Source organism: Callorhinus ursinus, unplaced genomic scaffold (genome assembly GCF_003265705.2).
Source record: "Callorhinus ursinus isolate GAN/ISIS: 27379988/994484 unplaced genomic scaffold, GSC_fseal_2.0 scaffold8, whole genome shotgun sequence".
Lineage (NCBI taxonomy): Eukaryota > Metazoa > Chordata > Mammalia > Carnivora > Otariidae > Callorhinus > Callorhinus ursinus.
Genome location: NW_027397070.1, coordinates 46,843,302 through 46,866,964, shown reverse-complemented (window position 1 = coordinate 46,866,964; position 23,663 = coordinate 46,843,302). Strand labels below are relative to the sequence as shown.

Here is a 23,663-nt window from a genome sequence, read left to right as displayed (position 1 = left end):
TGCAGAGGACAGAGCCAGGACAGTGGGAGGGCACACTTCTAAAGGTCACCCAGGCCAGTCTCCTGTCTCTGACCCCCTCCACCAGCTCTGTGGGTGGATATGGATCCTGTTGTTGGGATCTTTGAAGGCATAGATTTTGTGGCCTTTGTCAAGGAAGGGTACTCCTTCGTTACGTCTCGCCTAAGCTTCCTTGCTGCACTTTAAACCGATATACCCTTGTTCCATCTAAAGTGAATTCACATAATGGACTCTACTTCAGCATTAACCGGGTGCTTTATTTTTTCAAAGTTTGGTCCCCAGAGGAAGGAGGACCAGAGACTGGCATTCTCTGGGTACTCTGGCCCTGTCATTGTCCCCACTGCCATGGCCCAGCATAGGCAGCACCTCACAGGTCTGGGGTGGGGTCTTGTTGCCTGAGGCCCAGGACAGAGCCATTATCTCTTGCTTGGTTACCAGCTCAGTGGGGGACAGGGGATCCTGAGGGCTGGAGCCCAGGGGCCAGGTCCCCACAGGGTCAGATCCCTGACACTCAACAGCTGCTCATCACCACAGCCCAGCAGCCTCACAAGAATTCTGCATTTATCTCTGTCGTAAGTTAAGATGCAGTGTACAGCCCCTCCTCGTGCCCCTGGAGGTTGGGAGGTTTGTGGAAGGCAGACTGACTGGCCTTGGCCTTCCCCGGGACCCCTGGCCTGGGCAGAAGCAGGTGTTCCAGGACACATACACCCATGCACATGTACAGATTTGCCTGCAGACACAAGCACACACCTTCAGCATACACAAGCACCCATGTAGGTTTACACGTGCACATATGCTTTGGCACACAGGCTCATGTGCACACCCATGCTCACACAGGCATGAAACACCTGCTCTCACACCTGGAGAGGCACATTCATTCCTACGCATTTCCGAACACACCCTGTGTGCTCCCTGTGCGCGTTTGCTCGTATCTTCCCACGAACATATATGTGTTCATTCACACACAGGGACACACTCATTTGCACTTACACGGGACATTAATGGGAGGTTGTCAGCTGCAGCTTGGTTCAAATTATGGAATATATGATGCAGGTTCATCAAAAGCCATTGGCTCTAGAGATCAGAGAGGGGGTGGAGGAAGAACCCTGGGCCCCCCAAGGGCAGTTTCTCTTATGCCCTTTCGAGAGCCACCAGCCTCCCAGGGCCACAAAATGCAAGAATGGGTAGGATTTCAGTAGGTGAGTGTGATGGTATGTGTTCTAGGAAGAGGGGAAGGCCCTAGCAGGGGAGTCTAGAGGGGAAGGTTCAGACCAAGTTTGAGGAAGGCTAAGGGACCACTTGACTGGAGTGGAGGGTTCTCCGGCGTAGTCTAGGGGATTGATGAAGCCCAAAAGGGCAAAAGGCTTTTTCACAGTGGGGAGCCATGGAAAATGTTTGAACAAGAGACTGTCAAGACCAGCAGCTTTTTTTCTCTTTGGGGAGCTTCGTTCACTCAATGCTCTGTGCTAATGAAGCACAGAGCAGGAAATGAGTGATTCTGCCTGAAAAGATGGGGGTTGGGGGGTGGGGTGTGGGGAGAGCAGGAGCTTCACATCCGACATGGGCCTCAAAGGATGGATAGGAATTGTCTAGACAAGTAAGGACAGAAAAAAGGACCAAAGCTGAACCTGGCAGCTAGGGGCTGTGGGGAGGACAGTGTTATTATTCACATATGCCCTGTAGACCCAAACAAAGGTTGTCTTGAGGAACTGAACACAGTGTCTACACCAGAATCAAGAGTGCAAGCAGCTGTGACCAGGTCTACCAGGATGTTCAAAAGGAGACAAGTGAACAGTGTCAGATGTTACCCTGGGGCAGGCTGACCTGACCCCAGGGAGGAGGGAAACTATTCTGAAAAAGTGAGAGCCGTGGGGTGAGGACAGAGAAGGGAGTTTCAGAGCCAGCTGGCTGGCCTTCCAGAGGGACCCGCTCAGGTCCCAGAGGCACCCAGATAAGGAAGGGGTGGAGGCATGGGGACCACCTGGTCCTAATCCTTTGACATATGCCCTTGCTGGGAAACCTCACTAAGGACAGTCCATCCAGCCTCCACCCACCCATGACCCCACTGTCCTGCTGAGATCCGTCGCTGAGGGGCCCAGCACTCCAGACTCCAGCCCCACCACGGCCCCATCTCCAGCCTCTGTCTCTTCAGAGCGGGAAACGCCACATCCCAGCTGTCTGTCCCAAATCCACCTGGAGGCCAGCCAGCTTGGCTGAAGCCCAACTTAGTTAGGCCAGACCCTGGAGACACTGCCGGGAAGAGGCCAGGACTAGAAGGAAGCGGCTGGGCCAAAGTCAGACCCCTTTCTGGGCCCAACCCTATAGGGTTCCCCCTGGCACACCCATGAGCTTGCCCATTGCCACGTACTAATGAGCCTCTGGTCCCCTGGGCTGCAGACTCTAGGCCTCTCTATGCAGTTCTAGAGATACAGGTTGCCATGACAGCTGGTGGTTGGATTGCACCCTGATTGCCAAAGGCCCAGAGGCCTGGCTTTGAGCCCCACTCAGGATAGCAGTGAATCTGTTGAGAACCCAGCATCCCATCTCGCAGACTTGAAAGCTTGTCAACAGGCTTACGAAGAGACCCTCACCCTGAAACCAACTCCCTTCTTCTTCCTGCCCTCCCATCCTTGGCAGCCCACAGCTTGCAATGGCAACTGCAGCCCTCAGTGAGGCCTGGGGTTGCTGCCGCCACTGCCAAAGGCAAAAGGTACGTGGGGGCCCAGGGGTGCTGCCCTCTCCCTAGTCCACCCCTCTTCCTCCAGATACCAGCTTCACTGGTCCCCCGGCCCCTGAACCAGCTCCTCTCTCCCTTCCCCTCTGCTTTATTCTCTACCCATTCATCTCCCAGCTGGGAGACACTCTTCTGCTGCCCGTGGCAACTGGGTGCCACAGTTTGTTTGCCACATTCCATGCGAATTCCCTCTTTGTCCCCTTTGCCTGCCAGAAGAGCCAGAGAAACCCAGAGTCAGGGCAGGATGGAGACAGCCAGAGGACACAGCATCTGAGAGCCGGTCTCCAAGGACACCGTGGTGGGGAGGGGGGGCAGGGGGGGGCGGAGACACAGGGGATGGTGAGACAGAGGTCTAGGGGCAGGGGACTCCTGCTGAGCAGTGCCACATGGGGAACCAGCTTGGGTGCTCCTGTGGGGACCGGTTGTCGGCTGTGTTGGGGGAGAGTTAAGGGTGTGATTTTGCAGTCAGACATGTAGGTCTGCCTCTTACAGGCTGTGTGATCTAGAGCAAGTGCCTTCACCTCTCTGAGTTTGGGTTTTATCAGAGAAAATGGGCCTACTGTTATACCTGCTATTCTTGTGAGACACGAATAAGTTAAAACATTGGCAACGCATGCAGCAGAGTTCCTGGCACCTAATAAGCGAATGCTAGGTTGGGCTCTTATTACTCTTATTTTCTGAGCTTTGATTTCCTTTTCTGCCAGAGGAAGATAACAGTTCATACAGCCCAGTGGCGGTGGGGAGTGAGGGGTGCTTTCAGTAGGTGTCAACGCAGGGTCCCACTCCTAGCTTGCCTGCCCTAGGCCAGGACGCACCCCGGGTTCCAGCCCCACGCCTCACTCTGCGGCCGAGGCTCCCGGCACGCCCCGTGCCCGGTCAGGCAACAGGTGGCAGGGCCAGCGGAGCACAGGTGCAGCCTTGCAGGGGATGTGGGGGGTGGTCCCGCCTGTTTCCTCCCCACACAGTGCTTCCCCCAGCTGCTGGCGGGGCAGGCTATGCCTGGGAGGAAGGCTGGGTGGAGGGAGGTAGCAAACACAGCCACGTGCAGCCCTGCAGCCGGGGCTGAGTAAGCTTGGCTTCCTGCAGCCACCGTCAGCAGCTTCAGCAGCCGTGGCCAGTGGGCGGCTCACAATGCTTGCTGGGGCAGGAGCTCGGCTACCGGGCAGGGTCACTTCCCTGAATTGTCCTCTCCACCGGCGCTCCCCAGCACATCTGGCCAGCCAGCCAGCCTGCCGGGGGAAACCATGGAGTGCCCGGCTAGAACCTGACTCCACCATCCTGGGTCGCAGCCAGCACCCAGGCCTCTGCAGGCCAGGAGGCGGGGACGTGGCTGGCACTTGCTCTGGGGTCTGGACACAACACGAGGCTGGGGCCCACAAGAGAGCCAGGCTAGGTGTGAATTGGGCCCAAGCTGACCATATTCTCAGGCAGGCAACAACATGAGCATCCACTCTGCACAGGGCTCTACACCAGGACTGGGCTCAGGCCACCCTCTCTGCAGTCCTCAGTGGCAACCTCTCTCCCTATCTCAGTGGGGGTGACCTGCCGGATGATCTTGCGTAGGCCCTGCGACCTCTCCCTGAGCTTTCTCAGCCAGGGTGTAAAAGAGCCCAGCAGACAGGCAGTCAGCAGAGGTACAAATGGAGTATTTCCAATACTCATATGGAAATATGTTCCTTTCACAGCAATGATGGCAAAGATATCAAAGAATGATAACACCGAGGTTGCCAGGGTGTAGGGATCTCATCGCTCTTGGACACTGCAGGGTGGAGTGTAAGCTGGAACAGTCTTTCTGTAGGACTACTAGACAGTAAGCGTCAAAAGTCCTTGACCCAGAAATTCTACTCCTAGGAATTTAAAGGACATGAGCAACAAATAGGTATACAGATGCTTATTATAACGTTAATAGGAGAGGAAACATTAGATATAACCTAAATGCCCAGTTATAGGTAGATTTGAAAAGAAAAACTTAGCCACCCAGTTGCAAGTATCCCTTGGGAGTACGATCATTAAAAATGACCAGGGGCACCTGGGTGGCTCAGTTGGTTAAGTAGCTGACTCTTGGTTTCAGCTCAGGGTCCTGGGATCCAGCCTTGCATCGGGCTCCACACTCAGCAGCCGGTCTGCTTGAGGTTCTCTCTCTCCTTCTGCCCCTCCCCCCCCTCACGTGTCCTCTCTCTCTCTAAAATAAATAATCTTTAAAAAAAAAAAAAGACACCAAGTAGCACTCTCATTACCTGGGGATCTTGTTAAAATGAACATTTTGATTCAACAGGTCTAATATCAGACCTAAAATCCTACATTTCTAGCAGGCTCCCAGGCAATGCCAATGCTGCTCTTTCCATAGAATTTTCACTACTGATATGAAAAGGCGTCACCAAAATATGATAAAAATGGAGAAAAGCATGCTACAAAACAATAAGATGCCATTTTATAAGAAAAAAAGATATGTGTGCATAGAAAAAACTTAGAGGGATATCCAACAAAATATTAATAGGGGTTTTCTCTGATGAGATTTGGGTGGGTTTTATTTTATTCTTTATGCTAATTCATATTTTCTACAATGGATTTATGTTGTTTAATGAAAACAAAGTGTGTATATACTGCTAGGCCACACCCTGAATATGAGAGGTGGGTCTCATTGGAAGGGGAGGCATTGCTGAGATCAGTTATAAAGAATGTCCCTTGGTGCAAGAACCAGCCCTGAACTGGAAAGGCCTAGCCAAGCAGCCTGGGAGTGGGGTTCTTTGGACCTGGACCGTGAAGGGGGACAAAATTAGGGGGTCCCCAGGTGGTGGGCTGGCAGATGAGCCATGTACGGGGAGGCAGGCACAGGCCGGGAAGCGAGCCCACCAGGACTTTGACACTGGGACACAGACATCTCAGGTTCTCACAGTGACCCGTTCCTATTCCCTCAGTGTGTGTACCCCCCTTGTCCTTCCTTTGTCTGAGTACCCACTGGAACCGACAGGGTGACAGCAGTGGGAGTCAGGAAGAGAGACACCCCTAGGGGAAGGTGAACCCAGTTTCCAGGGTCAAGATCAGACTTCCAAGATGGCTCCTCCAGAAGCTCTTCTTCCGGGACCAACCTCCAAGGGTCTGTCTGGGTTTTCTTCGGTGGGGAACAGGCTTTCTGCACAAAATGGATGCTGTATTCACCTCCGTGAGGATAGGGGTTCTCTAGAGAGGACCATTAGGAATTTGCTCAGTATTTTGTGCAGTAACCTGTTGGATGACCTTGGGTAGGCCCCGTGACCTCTACTGAGCTTTCCTGTGGGCCTCCCAAGGCTGTGAGCTTCACATACTTAAAAAAAAAAAAAAAAAAAAAAATTTCTCTTTGCAAGTTGTAAAAGGATATACCGAAGCGGAGAAGCCCAGCTATCCTTTTGTTCTCTTTGCAAGAGAAGATGACATGACCCTTCCATATCGCCCCTGTGAGGTCCATTCTGCAGACATCAGACCTGCCCTGACCACAGGCACTAGAATGTTTGTTTTCCTATGCCACTGGTTCTTAAGGTATGGACATATGAGATGATTTGGGACATGTTTGGGATAATTTTGGCTAGTCTTTAATAACACTGAAATGATGGAGAAAGGGGCACCTGGGTGGCTCAGTCGTTAGGCGTCTGCCTTCGGCTCAGGGCATGATCCCAGGGTCCTGGGAATAAGCCCCACATCGGGCTCCCTGCTCAGCGGGAAGCCTGCCTCTCCCTCTCCCACTCCCCCTGTTGTGTTCCCTCTCTCACTGTGTCTCTCTCTGTCAAATAAATAAATAAAATCTTAAAAAAAAAAAAAAAAAAGAAATGATGGAGAAGAAAATTGTCCCCCTTCCAATCCTCTTTTCCATCCTTCTAATGAGTCTAGAAGAAAGCGCCAGCTAGGGGCCAATGTGTCTCTAATACCTCATAAACACTTGCTGTGTTTCCTTTTAACAAAAAGAGAGCAGGCCTCAGACTCAGAGTCTTCACCAGCAACATCCACCTAGAAGTTAGTTCATTTTTACAGTTACCTTTCTAATGTTTCCTTTGAAACTAGTTTTTTAAAGTTAAAATCAATCAATATACACAACTAAATAAATAGTAGCATAGGTGACATTTGGATATGGCAAGCATCAGGGATGTAGCATGATGTTATGGAAGATTTGTGGTTCCTGGAGAGAGGTGCGGAGTGGTCCCTCTGCTGGACTCTTCTCAGGAAACCACCCCCCCCTGCTATTTACATCAGCTCTGGGTCTTAGGGGTGATGCCTTAGCTTTTCTTCCTAGTACTGCTGGTTTTGAGTGTCTCATTGGCCAAGAATGTGTCTTAGGCCCCAGTACCCAGCACAGGGCCTGGGACAGTGCAGGTGTCATTCAAGAAGTGCTGAAGGACCTGAGGTGAGAGGTCAGGGCCGAGAAACTGAGTTCGGTCTAGGTCCCTTGCCAGCTGTGTGGCCCCAGACAGCTCACTTCCATCTCCTCACTGGACTGCCTTCACAGGGGTGTTTTCAGCACACTAAGTATGCAGGAATTTGGAATCATCAAATCTCTATAAAGGATTATTAATATTATTATTGGTCGAATTACAAATCCAGTGTCACTGAAAAACTGAGTGAGGACATGGTGGGAGGAAAGGAGCGGGTGGTGAGCTGGGGTGGAATGCCAGGGAGCTGGAAGCTCAGGACACCCAGGACCGTGCACCTCCTTCACAGCCTGATCTAGCTTTGGCACGACCTGGAAACTGCCTTCTGTGACTTCAGGCAGAGGCAGCACCCCCACACACAGCCCCCCGGGACTCCCCAGCAATGTCCAGCACAGAAGGCTGGTCTTTGGAGTCACGTGACTAGTATTCATGGTCCAGCTCAGCCACTCACTGGCTGGGTGACCTGAGACAAGTTACTTAATCTGGGGCCGATGCCAATTCTCAGGGCTGTTGGGAGGATGGGATGAGGTCAGACTTGTGCACGTGAGACCTGCCATATACTAAGTGCTCAGTAAGTGTGGGTTCCTGGGAACTCCCGCAGGTTCCTGGCAGAAAGATAGGGAAGTGATTCAAAGTCTTTGAGGTCATCTAGAGCATTAGATTAGTACTTGGGGAAAAGTCGACTCCCCAGAGCTTTCCTGACCTAAAGCTAGAGTTCGACAGCCGGAGAGTGCAGCTGCAGATGTCCCTTGCAGCCCCACTGCCCCCCTGCTCCCGCTCCTTCCATTTTACCCTAGGCAGGAGCCAGTGCTGCCCCTTAGGGCCTCCAGAGCTATACACTCAAGGCCCCTGTTCTTCTCCAAGATGAGGGGAGCTGGAGGCAGAGAAGGATCTTTGGAGAAGCAGCCAAGTGTTCTTTGACTCAGAGAAGAGCCTGGGGCCTGGAGGGCCAGCCGGAGGTCCACTGTCTGTCTGCTGAAGACTCTGCTAGACATTCTGTCTCCTCCACCCCTGGGAATCCAACCATAAGAGAAACTAATCTGGCTCCCCTCTGCACCCCTTGCCCCCAACACAGTTTCCTTCCTGTGCTCTCTGGGAGAAGATGAGCGCTGGGAAGGGAGGGATGCGGCTGTGGAGGCGGGTCCAGCTCAGCTGGGCCCCAACATCTGTATCCTTAACAGTGGCCTCCCCATTCCTGCTTTGAACTGTGGGGGAATGGGAGAGCCCCGATTCTCCCCAGGAAGCAGTGATATGATTCATTCCCCAGGATAAGCCATCGGAGAATGCAGTCTTTTTTTCTATAAAACCCATATAGAACTGTGGAACTCATTTTTTCACCTTTATAAGGCAAAATGGGAACAGCCCATTTGTTAACAGAAAACTCCGAAATAACTGTGACGTGAGTGAAATAGAAGTTTATTTACCTTTCACATAAAATTATTCTGAATATAAGCATACCAGGGCTTGTATGGTGACCCTGAACATTTTTAGGGACTCAGTGTCCTTCCAACTCATCTTCCTACTCCAAGATGACTGCACAAACTGCTACCATCATATTTGAGTGCGAGGCAAAAACTTGGCAGATAGAAATGCCTCTCTCTTTAAAAAGACTTCCCAGGGCTCAAACCCAACGCTTCCACTTATTCCCAGTGCCCTAAGAAGCCGTAAGGGGCAAAAATTGGCCAGAACTTAGTCATCACATAGCCAGCTCTAAAGAAGGCCTGAAAACCAGCTTCTCTCTGGGTAGCATTGGCCCCTCCCATCGCCTCCCACAGCCACTACCTGATTCAGGCCACTCTCAGTTCCGTGATAACAACAGATCCGGTCTTCTTGCTTCCAGGCTGAACCCTCCACCTGCCCTGAGTTGCTTCTACAAAATCACGTCTGGCCATTTCACTCTCCTGCTCAAGAACTTGCAATGGCTCCCTGGAGCCCTTGAAATAAACTATGAACCCTCAACACTGCCTTCAAAGCACTTCACAATCTGACCTCAGCCTTCCCTTCTACATCTTGCTCAGCTCCAGACACAGTCCCTCTCCTTCCCGGCTCACAGTCGAGCCCCACCAGATTCCTCAATGTCCCTCAGCTAATCCATACCTCTCCAAGCTACTCCCCTTGACTGCAATGATCCTTTGGCCCTTTGGTTCCTGATAAACTTCCATTCATCCTGTAAGATGCAGCATAAGCATTACCTTCTCTATGCAAAGCCTTTCTTGCCCCTCTAGACCTCCTGGGAATTCTCTGGAACATTCTCTTTCACGTGCCTGAAAGTCCTCAAGAGGATAGGCCATCTGAGATTTAGAGCTGCTCACCTGCCTGTGACCGTAAGTCTGTGGCAGAAGCCTTGTAGGGTTTTGTTTGCCCAGATTTGGTATTGCTTAAGACAACATTAAGCCTTTCCTGCAGGACCAGAGGCTCCTCAAAGGCCACCATCTTGGTGTCCCCAGCACTGAGCCCAGGGACTGGCACTGAGTAGGGCTGAGTGCACAAAGAACCCACAGAAGATGCAGCCCCTCCCCTCCCCTCCCCCCCTCCCCCATTGTTAGCTTGAGTCCTGCTGATTCACCAGCCGGCCTGGCCGGCCCCCCTCCCTCTGAAGTACAGAATGACAACTTGACCAGTGGCTAACACTCCCAGAGATGACATTAAAATGGAACAGATATAAGCCCTCATAGGGATCCTCACCCACATCCACGCTGTTCCAATTATGAGATGTTTAGTCTGTACTGTCTCCCCTGGCCTTTCGACCCACGACAGAGACGGCGTCATTCCTGACAGAAACAGAAGCCCCCTCTCCCCCCCACCCCGGGATTCTCTGCCTCGGGGTGAGCACCAAGCAAAGACTCCAGGCCTTTGGCCCACTGCCGGTTCTGGGATGCTGAGTGACTGGCTACTTCCCTAAACTCTGCAGTCTCTGGACACAGTGTCGTGAGGTCAAGGGGTGGGGACGGATCTTTTGGTTGCTGTTTTCCTCAACCTCCCCACAAGTGCTCAGAGAAGTCCTTCAGGGATTACCTGGAAAGCAGGCCTTATGTTTTTGTTGTTTTGGGTTTTTTTTTTTTTCCTTTGGGGGAGTCCCTGCAGAAGAGTTTTGTCACATTGCCACCTTGAAGACATGGCTGGGGCATGAAGACCTTCTTCCCCAAGAAGCCCCAGGTGCTGGTTCTAGGGCCCATCTCCCTTCCCTTTCACAGAATCTTCCAGTTTCTGGGGTGAGTGCCTTCCCCAGGGGACAGGATGACCAGGATTTCCAGGCCAGGGAGATCTGATATTTATTTTGATTCTCCACCCCCGTCCACACATGCCAGCATCATGTTCCCCACTCTTTATGCTCCCAGAGCACTTTGCACCTTGATTCTGGTTTTCCAGATGCGAATTCATAATTATCTGTGATAACCTATGAATGAGGAGCATCTCTGCCTCCTTATATGAGTGACACAGAGAAGGGGCCCAGGGGTTGAGGAGGCCGCCTTCCCTCCCACCCTTTCCCTGGATTCCACTCTATGGAGAAGGAGGTCCCTGAGGTTAGCTCCACCGCTCGGAGGGCAGAAGAATAATCTAGAAGCCTTGCCTTCTCCGGGATGGCTTTCCTGCTATCCATGGTGATCATGGTGAGGTCTGCTTGCAACTTGGCGGGGGTAATCTGGCCCATCTCTTTCCCCTTTTTGCAGGAAATGATCATAGTAGCTGAAGTCATTAAGCACATACCATGTCCCGGACACTGTGCTACATGACCGATTTCCACTTTCTCATTTAAATCACACAATCAGCCTCTCAGTTGGGGTTGGAAAGCTGAAAAGACTTGCCTAAGGTCACGTAGCTAGTAATCCCTGTGCAACACTGCCTCCTTGTATGGCCTCGGCTGATCCCAGTCCATCCCTCTCCCTCCTGCTGCTAGCTAGCTGAAGGAATTCACCTCTCTGAGCCTGTGCTTCCTCATCTGAAACGTGGGAAAAACAATACTTCCCTCGAAGGTGGTTGCGAGATTCCCAGATACTCAGTGTGTCACACGCAGCGCCTGTTGCGCAGCGGTATTCCCACCCGCCATCAGCCCTCAGGCCTCCCCGGAGGGGTGGGGGAGGAGAAGGGTGACCTGCCATCCCCAACTACCCAGCTGTCGCAGCGGCGGGACAGCCCCGAGCTGTCGGCTCCCTGAGCTCCGTTCCACATCACAGCCGATTAGTTACAAATAGCTTCCTCTCCTCGTGTATCACTTACACAACAGAGAGAAAGGGGCGATTGTTCCTGAGGAGGAAGGTCTCCCAGGCCCTTCTCACCAGGCCAGCTGAGAGACGCAATGGGGAAAAGACAAGGGCCAGGAGGAAAAGCAGGGCATAGTTACAGGAGATAAGGATGCGGAGGGGTCCCTGCAGTTGGGAAGGGACCAGCTGAGCCTCCATCCTGGTGGGCAGCGTGCAGGCAGGGGACCAAGACTTAGCAAGCCCCCATGGGCTGGGAGGGCAGGAAAAGGAGGCAGCTCCGGCACCCGCTCGTGAGCCTGATTCCTCGACATCAGCTTGCCAAGTGGCCCCAACTGGGGAGGGACTGCCCACCCCGCTTTGGGTAGCCGGAGCACAGCAGGTGCCTGGCCTCTGGATGTCTCGAGAGCTTTGGACACCACCAGGATCCACACAAATGCCCTCCCTCAAAGCAACCGTGGCTGGCCAGCCCTCCAGCCCCTCTGGTTTCAATAAAGCCCCGGCTGGGACCAGGAAGGAGGCTCAGCGACAGAGAGGCTGCTGAACACGAGGTGCTGGCTATGGCCCCGGAGCCTCCCTTTGCCCTTGGTGGTCCTTGACTCTGCTGTCACCACTAAGCAAGGTCCCTCCATTAAAGTGGAGGGCCAAGCACGCACAGAGGACCCCTTTGTCATCCTCTTAGCACAGCTGAGACCAGCTGGCATTTTCACAAAGGGCTTTACTAAATACTAAGAGAGAACAAAAGGGAAATAATTACAGAAAACACGAAAAACCCAGCCCTGGCTGCCAAGTTCCCAAAGTACAGGTTTCCGATCCTCTGGTGACGACACGTCGCCCCGAAGGCCTGGGACAGGGCGGCGGGCACCTTGCCTGGCTTCCCTTATTCACAGCCCTCGTGGCTGGTGCCATCTTGTTCCCCCCCCCCGGCCCCGGGAACCACTTGGTCACCCGTGGGCTCTACTTTTGTCTCCTTTCCAACTTGAGCCCACCCCAGGCCCCCCACTAGGTTCTGGTCTCTGGCCAGAAGCATGAGCCTTGTCCCCTGGGGGCTGGTGGGGCTGTGGTGACCAACCCAGGGCGTGATTACATAGTAATGGGAGGTTGTCCTCCCACACTTGCCCCTACCAGAGAGGCCCACCCAAGTTGTCTCGGGCATGGGGTCTAGGAGGGCTACCTCTGAAGACTGAAGGACAATTGGGTAAGGAATGGGCAGACTTGGGACATAGTCCCTGTGGGGAGAGGAGAGAGGGCTTGGAGGAGTGATCCACCTCAGCAAACATTAAGCCCTTATTGTGTGCCAGACACTGGACAAGGTGCTGGCGATCCAAGGGTGAGCAAGTGTCTGTCTTCCCTCAGACTGTAGGTCTGGGCAGTGCTGGGCAGTGATGAGACTGACGGCCAGGTGCTACGATGGAGAAGCAATTCAAGGTGCTGGGCGCTGGGTGCTGGATGAGGGGCGTCTCACCCAGCGGTGGTGGCCCGCCAGGCCATCACAGCCCACCCCGAGGAAGTGCGTGCAGAGAAGGAAAGGGGCTCAGTGTTAAGGCTGGGGTGGGCCCACAGGAAATCCCAGCCCGAGGGGAGGAGGAGAAGGTGGAGAAGGCCAACCAGGCAGCTTCCAGCTGATGACCTTGGCTAGCTGGTGGCTACAGCTCATCCAGCCTATAAAGTAGAAAGGCCCTCGGCCCCAGCTCCCCACTACTGCTGTCCCTGCCAGCCCGGAAAGGAGAGATTCTAGTCCTTGGATACTCTACTTCTCACCCACCTCTGGCCATACCCAGGTCTAGGGCTCAGGGACAGTGCTCCAGAGGCAGATGCTGAATTGCCATCAAGGGATTAGGAAAAGGTCATAGTTGGGAAATAGTTCAGGGGGTCAAGACAATGAAGAGGCTAGGCCAAAATGGGAAAATGAGTCAGGAAGCTGAAAGACAAGAAATTGGGATGGGTTGAGGCAGGTGTTTCAGGCTAAAACCATGACTAATGCAAGGTGTGGGAAGCTGGGTGTTTTGGGGCAGCCTTGGGAGGAGGGGGCTGGCCTGGCAGCCTGGCATGCAGGACTAGACCCCACAGCTGCTCAGGGTGACTATTGTCGTGGCCCAAACAGTGTTTCCATGGCCTAGACCCTTGTTTTTACCTATATTTGCCCGACTCCCTGTGACAGGGTCAGCTCCAGGCCTGGGATGAGGGCTTCTCCATCCCACACATCAAACTTTCAGAGTCTGTCAGGCATCTACTCTGCTCCGGCAAGGGGAAGACTCGAAAAGGTTTAAGACATGGACCCTACCTTCAAGGTATTTGCAATCTGGTTGGCAGAGACATCTTATGCTCACTGGAAAGAGCTTGGAGAAAGACCTAGGTTGACCCTCATCTCGTCGCTTCTCTAGTAGCTAAATGACTATGGGCAGATTACTTAAACTCCCTGCACCTCCATCTTCCCATCTTCAAAATGGGAATAATTAAAACTACCTCCCAGGGCTGTGGTGGAATTCATCCAAGTTGAAGTGACTCAAGCGCCAGGCACAGTGCTTGGCCCATCATAAGTGCTCACTAAATGTCATCTCTCTCCCTGCAACACCAACAAATGATTGCGATGATAAACAGTTCAGTGTGGAGTTGTGGCGTTGACTCTGCTAGTGGATCTGCTCTGAAGGTCTCGATGACAGCTGGGACCTGACCGCCTGGATGGTGATGGTGAGAATATGGGGGCACGGGAGGTGGAGGAGGCTGTGCACACACACACCTCCCTCCGTCGTTTGCTCCTTGCAGTTAGCAGAAGCATACAATTCTTTATTTTCTATCCGTCTCATGTCCATGATGGCAAGGACTCTGCTCTGTAACTGGAGTGTTTTTGTATCTCTAGTAAGAATCAAAAGTTGAATCAGAAGTCAGGCGATCAGTAAGAGGACTGTTACTATTCCCACTTTGGATGGAGGCAGTGGGGGCTCTGAGAAGTAGAGGAAGTGACTTTAGGTTATATGGCCAGGAAGGACTGGACTCGCAGCTCAGGAGGGCAGAGCCACTAGCACACCTGCCCTGGACTGGATGTGAACAAGAGAAGGCTTCTAGGGCGCCTGGGTGGCTCAGTTGGTTAAGCGACTGCCTTCGGCTCAGGTCATGGTCCTGGAGTCCCGGGATCGAGTCCCGCATCGGGCTCCTTGCTCGGCAGGGAGTCTGCTTCTCCCTCTGACCCTCTTCCCTCTCGTGCTCTTTATCTCTCATTCTCTCTCAAATAAATAAAATCTTTAAAAAAAAAAAAAAGAGTAGGCTTCTATCTAACCCATGGAAATGTTGGGTCTCATTGGTTTCGGCCCCCAGCCTACCCTAGCTATTTCATCTCACGGCGCAAGAAGCCAGGTTTAGAAGGCTATGGTCCCCAGGTTAGTGACAGAACAGGCCCACTTGTGGGAACCGCAAACATTGTTCAGGTATTGAGCTCACTCAAGAGTGTAGAAAGAGAGAAGATGCCTCAGCCATCTGTACCAGCCCCCACGAACAGAAACTTTGAGGGAACCTCTGCACCGCATGCACCCAGGGCAGTGCCTAAAGCACAGTAGGGCTGAAGCAGTTTGCATCAAATGAAAGAATGAATGAATACAAACACATGCACATAAACAATATATGCACAACTCTACATACACAGTCACAGGCAAACATGCCCAATGCATAAGTGCTCAGAACCTTCAATTACAGACAAGCAGATACAATACAGATATTTGAATACACATACTCATGCACAACACACACCAGTGCCCAGATACACAAATCCAAATCCAAAATAAAGACACACATAAACGCATGTACTACGCATACACAGATGTTATGGGCAAACATACGTGATCGAGACATGCACAAACACACATCTACTCTCCCCCATACACATACACAGCAATGCCCAGACAACCCTCTACCATGACCCTGGGCCCAGGAAGGAGTCTGTCTGCTCCACGAGCCCTAGCATGTTGGAGCTCGTCGGAATGTTCTTTGCAGCCCCCGCTTAGCTGGCCGATGACTGGCCCCTGGCTCTTGGACCTCCAGGCTTGGCCAGGCAGGGCGGCAGCCTCTCTGGCGGGCCCGCGTGGGTGGGCAGGCAGGCAATGGACACAGAGGTCACTGGGGTGAGAGTTGGGGCTGCCCTGGCCTCTCTGCTCCTGGCTGGAATGTGAGCGGTAGGGGCTACCTCCCCGGCCTCCCCCTCTCCCACGGCGCCCACCGGCCCCAGGTTCAGGCCAATCCCTGACTCCTGCCAGGTTCTTGCAGCCAGGGGGCTGTGCAGGGAGGGCAGTGGGGGGTGACAAACACGCAAGGACTGCAGGAGGACACACACAAATGCCCAGAGATGCACAGTCTTACACGGAAGCCAGGCCAGATATTCACCCACACAGAAAGACACACAAAGACATAGGCAGGCATACAGACTCACAGTCCCACTCAAATGCACATTCAGACACACTTGCAAACACACCTAGAGACACAGCGGACACATACACACACCACCACACAAGGATACAGAGATGCTGAGAGGCCAGACCCACACACAAGCCGCACTTGAACATACAGCAGACACACACAGATAGACACTCAGACCACATAGACTCATGGCACACGTGGACCTCCACAGTCACACACAAATGCCCATGCACATGCACACCCACACACCCCCACCCACACACACACCCCTAGAGGCAGACCCCTGCCGAGTTAGAGCATTTCCTCCTTCTCCTGGGACAGGGAAGAAATGCGGCACTAGGCCACTCTCCAAACTACATGTGGCAGCCTGAGAAAGCCGCTTCCCACAGGAGAAAATGGTGCTGGACCCTCAGCCAGGTGTGGGGTGCCCTGCTGTCTGCGTGCTTGGCCAGAAGTATGCCTAGGGTGGAGAGGCGGCTCTGGAGCCCACGCTTGTGTGTTGTCTCTGTCAGTTCCTCAAAAACACACAGACACACAAGTACACCCTTTTCAAGAGTGCATATGTATGTACCACATACACAGGCAGGGGCACTCTGGGAACCTCGGTTTCTTCATCTGTAAAATCTATAAAACCCTCCTTTCACCCCTGAGGACTGTGGGATGGCATAGGTGGCACACTGCTGCCTTCCTAGGGTTCTGCAGCTGCAGTTTCTGCAGGGGCCGCTAAAGTCAGGAGCCTCGTAGCAAACACTGGGCTCCACCACCCGGCTGCCCGCACTCCCGCCGGCCTAGAGGAGCGGGAGCGCAGCCGTCCGCCCCTCGGCGGGTCGGCACTGGGTGCCGCCTAGGTCACGGCGGCCCCGGGGGCAGCTGCGGGCTGGGCGGTGGCGGCGGCGGCGGGGCGGGAGCCGCAGCGGCGGGGGACGAGGGGTGGGTGGGGTTGGGTGGGGGGCGTCCCTTCCGCGCAAGGCGGCCCGGGCGCGCTCGGGTCCGCGTCGCCGCCGCCGCCGCCACCCCAGCCCCGCGAGGCGCTCGGCCGCTCCCAGGCCTCGTCGACGGTGGGCGGGGCGGGCCTGCAGCCCCGCCCCACTCACGGCCCTTGAAACCCAGTCGCCAACAGGCTGCAGTCCCAGAAGGGAGCTGCAGTCTGAAGAGGAGACTGCGTCTCCCCTGGCCAGCCAAGAGAGGCCCTGGGGTCGCGCTGGGCGCCCGACGGGCCCTCCCCAGGGACCCGCCTGCCCCACACCGCCCCGCCTCGCCGGGCGCTCCGCATCAGGTGCCCCGGCCCCAGCCCTGCCTGCGGGCTCCAGGCTCCTGGGGCGTCCAGAGGATGCTCAGGCCACCTGCGGGGACCTCGGGGCAGCAGTGAGGTCCTCTCCTCCTGTGCCAGGGGCTCCCCCAGGGGGCCGAGCATGGTGGTTTTCCCTTGGAACCTCCTGGCTTGGGACGTCTGAGAAGATGCCTGCCATGAGGCTGTTCACTTGCTTCCTGCAGCTCCTGGCTGGGCTGGCACTGCCCGCTGTGCCCCCCCAGGTAAGACCTATCCCAACCCCAGCCTGGCCCCCCTAATCTTCCCAGCCTCCAGCACTCGAGGCAGGGGTTCTGAAATCACAGACCCCCTCGGGGGAGCGGCACCTCCATGGATGTCCACATACTTCCCAGGAGCCAGGCTGGACCACGTCTTCCGGGAGGAGACCTCAGGCTGGGCTGTCCCAGACTCCAGCTCCGGGGTCTGTCTTGGCGGGGGCAGGGAAGCCACAGGGAAGGGAGGGAGGTTTCCTGTCTGGCCCCTGGAGCCCTGGTGGCTTTGCTAAAAGCATCTCTGCACTAATCCCTGGCGGGTCCCTGTCCTTGTGGTCAGGGTCGGGGCCCCATGACCAGGCAGGCGCCCCCAGGACCTCTGACCTGGCCTGGTGGTGGGGAAGGCAGCTGAAGAGGCCATTGGTGGGGAGGCTGGGCCCTGCCCCCACCACGGCTCTGGGTGAGCCCAGGGCTTCTGGGTGGGCTGCGGGTGAGACAAGAGGTCCTGCTGTGCCCTCTTTCCCCGGGTGGGCAGTCGCAGTTCCTGTGTGCAGGGCCTGGGGAAGCGAGCAGGGCCCTTTTCCCAGGAGCCGGGTGAGTCTGGCTGGGAGCCAGCTTGGGCAGTGAAATCCTGACAAAGCCAATGAGATCCCTTCCCACTGCACTGTCCTGCTGCCCCAGGAGTCTCCAGCTCCAACCGAGGAGCGGGTGGGCTGGGCAGCCCTGCAGGACGGAAGAGCCCCACTACCTACCTGCCGCTGCCTGTCCGCTGTGGGGCTGGCCAGAGGTGTAACCTTACCCGCAGGACCAGCTCCTGGCGCCACCGGCTCCAGCCCCTCAGCTCCCACCAGCTGATCACCTCCCCCGAGCTCTGGCGCCCAGCCAAGGCGTGCTGCACAGGGGCCCGCAGGGCTGGCCTGGGGCTGGGGAGAAGGGAGACCCCGAAGGATTGCAAGATATTTGAGACACAGAAGGCAAAGGGTCTCCCAAATCCTCTAGCCTCCCACTCTTTCCAAATGAGGAAACTGAGGCCAGAGAGAGGGATGGGATCCATCCGGGTCCAGGGAGGTTTTAGCTGCACTCCGAAAGAGGCGGCTCTGAGACGGGGCCGAGTGTGGGCAGCGGGTGGCAAGGAGCTCAGAAGGGCCTCTGCCCTCTCGCCAACTCGGCCACAGAGTGCAGAGGCCCCAGGTGGACCCCCCTCACCTCTGCCCCTTTCTGTCCGCAGCAGTGGGCCTTGTCTGCTGGGAATGGCTCATCAGAGGTGGAAGGTAAGCACACTGGGCTGGGGATGCACATGCTCACCAAACCCGCTCCTCCCAGTCCTCTGCACAGAATAAGAAGGGATTGGCATCAAGGATGGGCACGGGCTGATAGGAAGTTCAGGAGAGTCTGCAAGCTGGCTGACATCCTGGCTGACAAAGTTGGCAGGACCTGAGAGATCCTTCTCTTGGGACCTAGAGGCCTAGTGAGGTGTGTTCCTGGGCCAGGGTCACCCAGCCTACAGAGAGTGAGGCTGGGGCCAGTATACCCAGGGTGCGTCCAGTTGGCTTGGAGCCCCTTCCCAACGTGATGTAAGGAGGCAGGTGGGTTCTCGGAGGGCAGTGCAGGCAGTGAGAGCTAGGGGCTGCACTAGGGGTCTGGGAGCTGGTTGCAGTGGGCAAGCAGTCAAGAGGATTAGGGAGGGGTGAGGGGGCCTTCCCAAAGCCCAGCCCTGGCGGAGCTGCGGGGATCTGACCAGGCCTTTCCATTGATTACAAACAGAACATGAGTCCTGCCCTCCCGGGCCCCTCCACTCCCCACCCTGGGTTGCATCAAGAGGGAATCTTCAAAGGGTGTGTCATTTGCCAAAGAGACATACGTGCAGAAGGCAGGAGTCCCATGCCAGGCCCCCTGCCTCGCTCCTCCCTCCCTGCCTCTCTGGGACGTGCAGCAAAGCCACACACCACTATTGAGGCTTCCTATCGTGCCGTGGGGAGAGGGAGCGTGTAGGGGCGTGCACACGCACACTCGTGATAGCCTCCGAAAGCGGGAACACCCTCCCTCTGCTGCCCTGCCCGCCTGGTGGCCAACCTCTCCTGGGCCTGGCTATGCTTCTGGGCCCCTCGGGCACGGAGTCCCAGGCCCCTCGGGCACGGAGTCCCAGGCCCCTCGGGCACGGAGTCCCAGGCCCCTCGGGCACGGAGTCCCAGGCCCCTCGTGCACTGAGAAGGCGGGGGAGGTAGCAGCCCTTAACTTCACTGACACTCTCCCCCTCTCCCTGTTGTGCCCCTGGGACTGGCACAATATCATGCTCTCGGGATTTGGGGAGGGGCCCATCAGCCATCTCCACCCCATGGCCTCTTTGATGCTTTTAGTGTATTTCAGGCAACAGTTACCAAAGAAGTCTGAGCCTCCGTTTCCTCAACTGTAAAATGGGAATATTAGATCACATGATATCCAAGGTTCTTTTTCTAAGATTGTGCGCTTCTCTGACTCCGTGGAGGAGACACAGGAGTATATGTCTCCCAGGGACAGGGGTGAGGAGGCTTAGACATGTCAGTTCATTAGGGGAGCTCACCTGTCATCCCAGTCAGTCAGGGATCTGTATTGTGGCCAGGGCAAGTACCATGAGTTTGGGACCGCAGTCACCACAATATGGAAATGCCATCCCCTCTCGCTAACACCAGACAAGAGACAGCATGCTCTGTACTTTGCAGCCATAGACATTGATTTTTACTATTACTATTCATGGTACTAGCATTGGGCATTTACTGCAATTCTGAGCTGCCCACAGGCTGTGACCTGGGAGGGCATTCGTATGCTCTACCTTTTATAGAAGGAGAACCGGAGGCTCAGAGAGGCCCTTGGGGTCTCCTAAAGCCTCAGACGCACCTCAGTATATGTGGCAAAGTCGGTGTGCATAGCACCAGGCCTCCCCGTGGCTCACGACTGAGCAAGCATGAGCAGGATGTCCCTTTCGGCAGGCTGGCTGTGTGCCCTGCCAGTGCCATGGAGGGGACACCTGCTGAACCCAGCCTGGTGGCCAGTGGCTCCGCCCAGCCCTGTGGCCCCTCCCTAGGAGCTTGCTCTCAGGATTAAACACTTCCCTTCCTTCGATTCCTCTGTCCTGGGTAGTAGGCAGCTGGAGCGGGATGGGAGGCTTGCCCCTGGAGCTGGTGAGAGATTGCGGAGAGCCCATTTGAGGCCCCGGCAGCAGCCTGTGGGACTGGCCAGCCCCGGCCAGATGCCTGATGGAGCCACGGCCTCCAGTTCCTCTTACCTCACCCTGCCTCTGGGGCAGGTCTGGGGCCAGAGGAAGTGCTCTCAGGAGCTGCTGAGCAGAGTTCTCTCCCGAGGGGCTCCGCCTCCATCTGGGAGCAGCCCCCGTGCTCTGGGAGCCAGCCCCTCACAGCCCACTCTGTTTCTCCCACATGCCCAGACTGTGGCCTCCAGGGATGAATTGCCCTCTTTCTTGGGGGCCGCCAGGTAAACCGGGCCCAGCCCGCCTCCTTCTTGGCCCTCTCCCCCTCTTCCTCCGCACACGGTCTGGCCATGTGGCCCACAAAGTGGCAGATCCCGGGGCCCTGGAGCATGGCGGGGTGTGGGGTGAGGAAAGGAGATCCATTCTGCCACCAAACCCAGGCAGCTCCACTTGACCAGCTGGGTGGGGGTCCGTGTGGGGAATGGGAGGGGGTTGAGGTGCCCCTTTTCTGCTGCTTACCGCCTCCCCCCCCCCATGGCTGGTCCCAGAGCAGGGGCCTGAGCTTTCCATGGCGCTTTGGCAGCTGGCTGTCCCTCTGCTGTTATTTGTGTTGTCCGTGGGGGAGATTAAACACTCCGAGTTCCACAGTGCTCGTGGATTTCAGACTGAACACACGCTCCTGCAGTTACAACAGGGACGGGCTCCTAAAGCCTCGCACCGCACAGGCTGGCTTCCCCAGGGCACCGTGGCTGCTCACAGGGAGAGGGGCTTGTTTCTCACTTGGGTCCAGGGAGAGTATCCCTGTGGCCTGGAGAGGTGGGACCAGGGGAGGCATCTGGCACCCCGCGGGTCCCCAGGCCCAGCCCCTAGTACCCCCTAAGCAGACAGGGCAGAATGGAGCGGCAGACACCCAGATAAGCATGGTTTATTGCCTCTGTGGCTGCCTTGGCCAGCTCCACGGGGACACACCACCTCTTGGGTATTTTCCACCAGCTTGCAGCCCTTTCCAGAGGGCCTCTGTTAGGGCTGAAGTTTATTTTTTCTCTAAGATTACCCTGAGACTAGGCATTGCAGGCCCAGTGGAATGGACTTTGGCCCCTTCTGTCTCTTAGGAAAGGCCAGGGGGAGAAGTGAGGGGCTGTCAGGAGAGGCCACGGCTCTGGGACAGAGGCTGTGGGGTCCCCAGGTGATCCAGCTGCCCTATCCTCGCCCATCAGCTGAGGACAGCGGTCAGGTATAGAGCAGGACGACCCAGTGTGGGAGAGGTCTCTCTGCCCACAGTCTCAAGACTGGGCAGGGCTGCGCGCACAGAATCCCAGACCGTCAGAGCTGAGAGAGGCCTTAGCAACCATCTAGTCCCAACCTTTTTGTTTTCCCCTGGCTGAGGAAACTGATGTACCCAGAAAGGTTAAGTGACCTCCCCAAGGTCATACAGCCCAGGATAGGGCCAGGACTAGAAGCCAGGTCTCCTAGCTCTGGCTACTCACTTCTTATGAGCCTCTGTTTGGGACCAGGCCCCAGGCCTTTCCCTGAAGGAGCAGCATCTTTTGAGAGATTCCAGATCAGCCCGCACGAGATCCTGGTCATGACCACGCCAGGACCTGGAAGGGGTCGGGGGTGTCTGTGATAAGTCTCAGTGAACTATCATCTAACCAATCAGTCATTACTTAGCCTGTGTTCCCCATGGTGCTTGGGCTCCTGTCCTCACAGAGCCTCGACTTGGTTGTAGAAGAGATAAGATCTCCTAGTGGCCGAGATAGGGCAAAGCCCTAGGGGCCAAATTCTGCTGCAAGGAGGAACATTGTTCAGACCAGGGAAGTTGGGGAAGGCTTCAGAGAGGAGGTGGGGTGGTGGGCTTTATTTGGTTAGAAAAGGGAAGGGGACACGGAGCATATCCCAAAGGTGGGAGTTACAGTGATGCAGCCGGGCATGGTGTGAGGGTGGTGGATACGGAGAGTGGGTTCGGGACACATTGCTGGCTGTGGCCTTGGCTGCCAGGTAGAGGAGCTGGCTCAGAGCGGGGCAGAAAATGAGGACTAAGGGGAAGGCTAACCCTTCCTGTGGGACTCTACAAGCCAGTCATGCTGAACTGACTGCTTTCTGCAAATTCCCCACGATCGAAAAAGCACTCGATCAGGCCTGAGAAAGACCCTGAGGGCCTGAGGAGCTGCCAAGACACGCTCCTCCAAGCTCCAAGGGCAGCAAAGCCGACGTGGGTGCCTACGCAGAGAACAGAGTGGAGAGCCCGGACACGGAGCAACTCCACGGCTCTGGGATTTCTGTGCAGCAGATGAGCTGCGTGGCTGGCAGTCACCCCAGAGGCCTCGTGTCAGGGGTTCGGAGCATAGGGAGCTCACAGAGGCTGGGGGCTTCCTGGAGGAGGGAGCGTGGGCTGAACCTGCAAGGGCCTGCAGGGCCTGGGGAGCAGGGACTGGGGCCCGACCTGGCCGTGTGTGCCTCCTTGTAGTGGTGCCCTTCCAGGAGGTGTGGGGCCGCAGCTACTGCCGGGCACTGGAGAGGTTGGTGGACATCGTGTCAGAGTACCCCGGCGAGGTGGAGCACATGTTCAGCCCATCCTGCGTCTCCCTGCTGCGCTGCGCCGGGTGCTGTGGTGACGAGAATCTGCACTGTGTACCCGCAGAGACCGTCAATGTTACCATGCAGGTAGGCGCCCGGGCCGGGAGGCGGGCAGGCCGCGGTCCCGATCACGGGGACTGGAACGGACTCCCGGGCCCCGGGCTCTCCCCGCCCCCCGCCCCCGCCACGGTGCCGCGCTCCCCCTGCACGCCACCCCCGCCCCGGTCCAGTGTGGGGCCCACTCACGTCCTGCGGTACCAGCTTTCCCGGGCTCTAGCCAGGTCCCACCCTGAGACCCAAGGATATCCGGTTGAGCTTGGAAAAAGAAGTCTGTTCGGGTTCAAGAAGTCCCTGTGTGTGTGCACCAGGAGCATTTGACACCCTGGGCTCTGCGCTCATGTACACACACACACACACACACACGCGTGCGTGCGCGCGCACGTACACACACTCTGGTTTATTGAGCCCTTGCTAGTGAGGCCGAGCCCTGTGCAAGGCGCTTCATAAATGTGACTTCTGTTACCTCAACATTCAATCCCTCAAGGCAAGTGTTTCTTACATTGCACCGAGGAAGAGCTTGAGGGTCAGAGCTGCTCTTTCACTTGCTCAGCAGGTAGAAGAAC

The 23,663-nt window shown here is 55.8% G+C and overlaps 1 protein-coding gene across 12 annotated transcripts in view; it reads left to right on the top strand.

Annotated features, from left to right (window-relative positions):
- PGF (placental growth factor) overlaps positions 1-23,663 on the top strand; it is a 49,143-nt gene that overhangs the window by 19,219 nt on the left and 6,261 nt on the right. For 6 of the 12 annotated variants that reach the window (XM_073895580.1, XM_073895581.1, XM_073895577.1 and 3 more), the window contains exons 1-3: positions 16,882-17,291; positions 18,508-18,550; positions 22,931-23,127. In XM_073895580.1, the coding sequence (XP_073751681.1) occupies positions 17,217-17,291; positions 18,508-18,550; positions 22,931-23,127 (315 nt within the window). In that variant the 5' untranslated portion in view covers positions 16,882-17,216. Of the gene's footprint in view, positions 1-13,952; positions 14,043-16,881; positions 17,292-18,507; positions 18,551-22,930; positions 23,128-23,663 lie in introns of those variants that run through there. The other 6 variants (XM_073895574.1, XM_073895572.1, XM_073895579.1 and 3 more) reach the window with 6 other exon arrangements.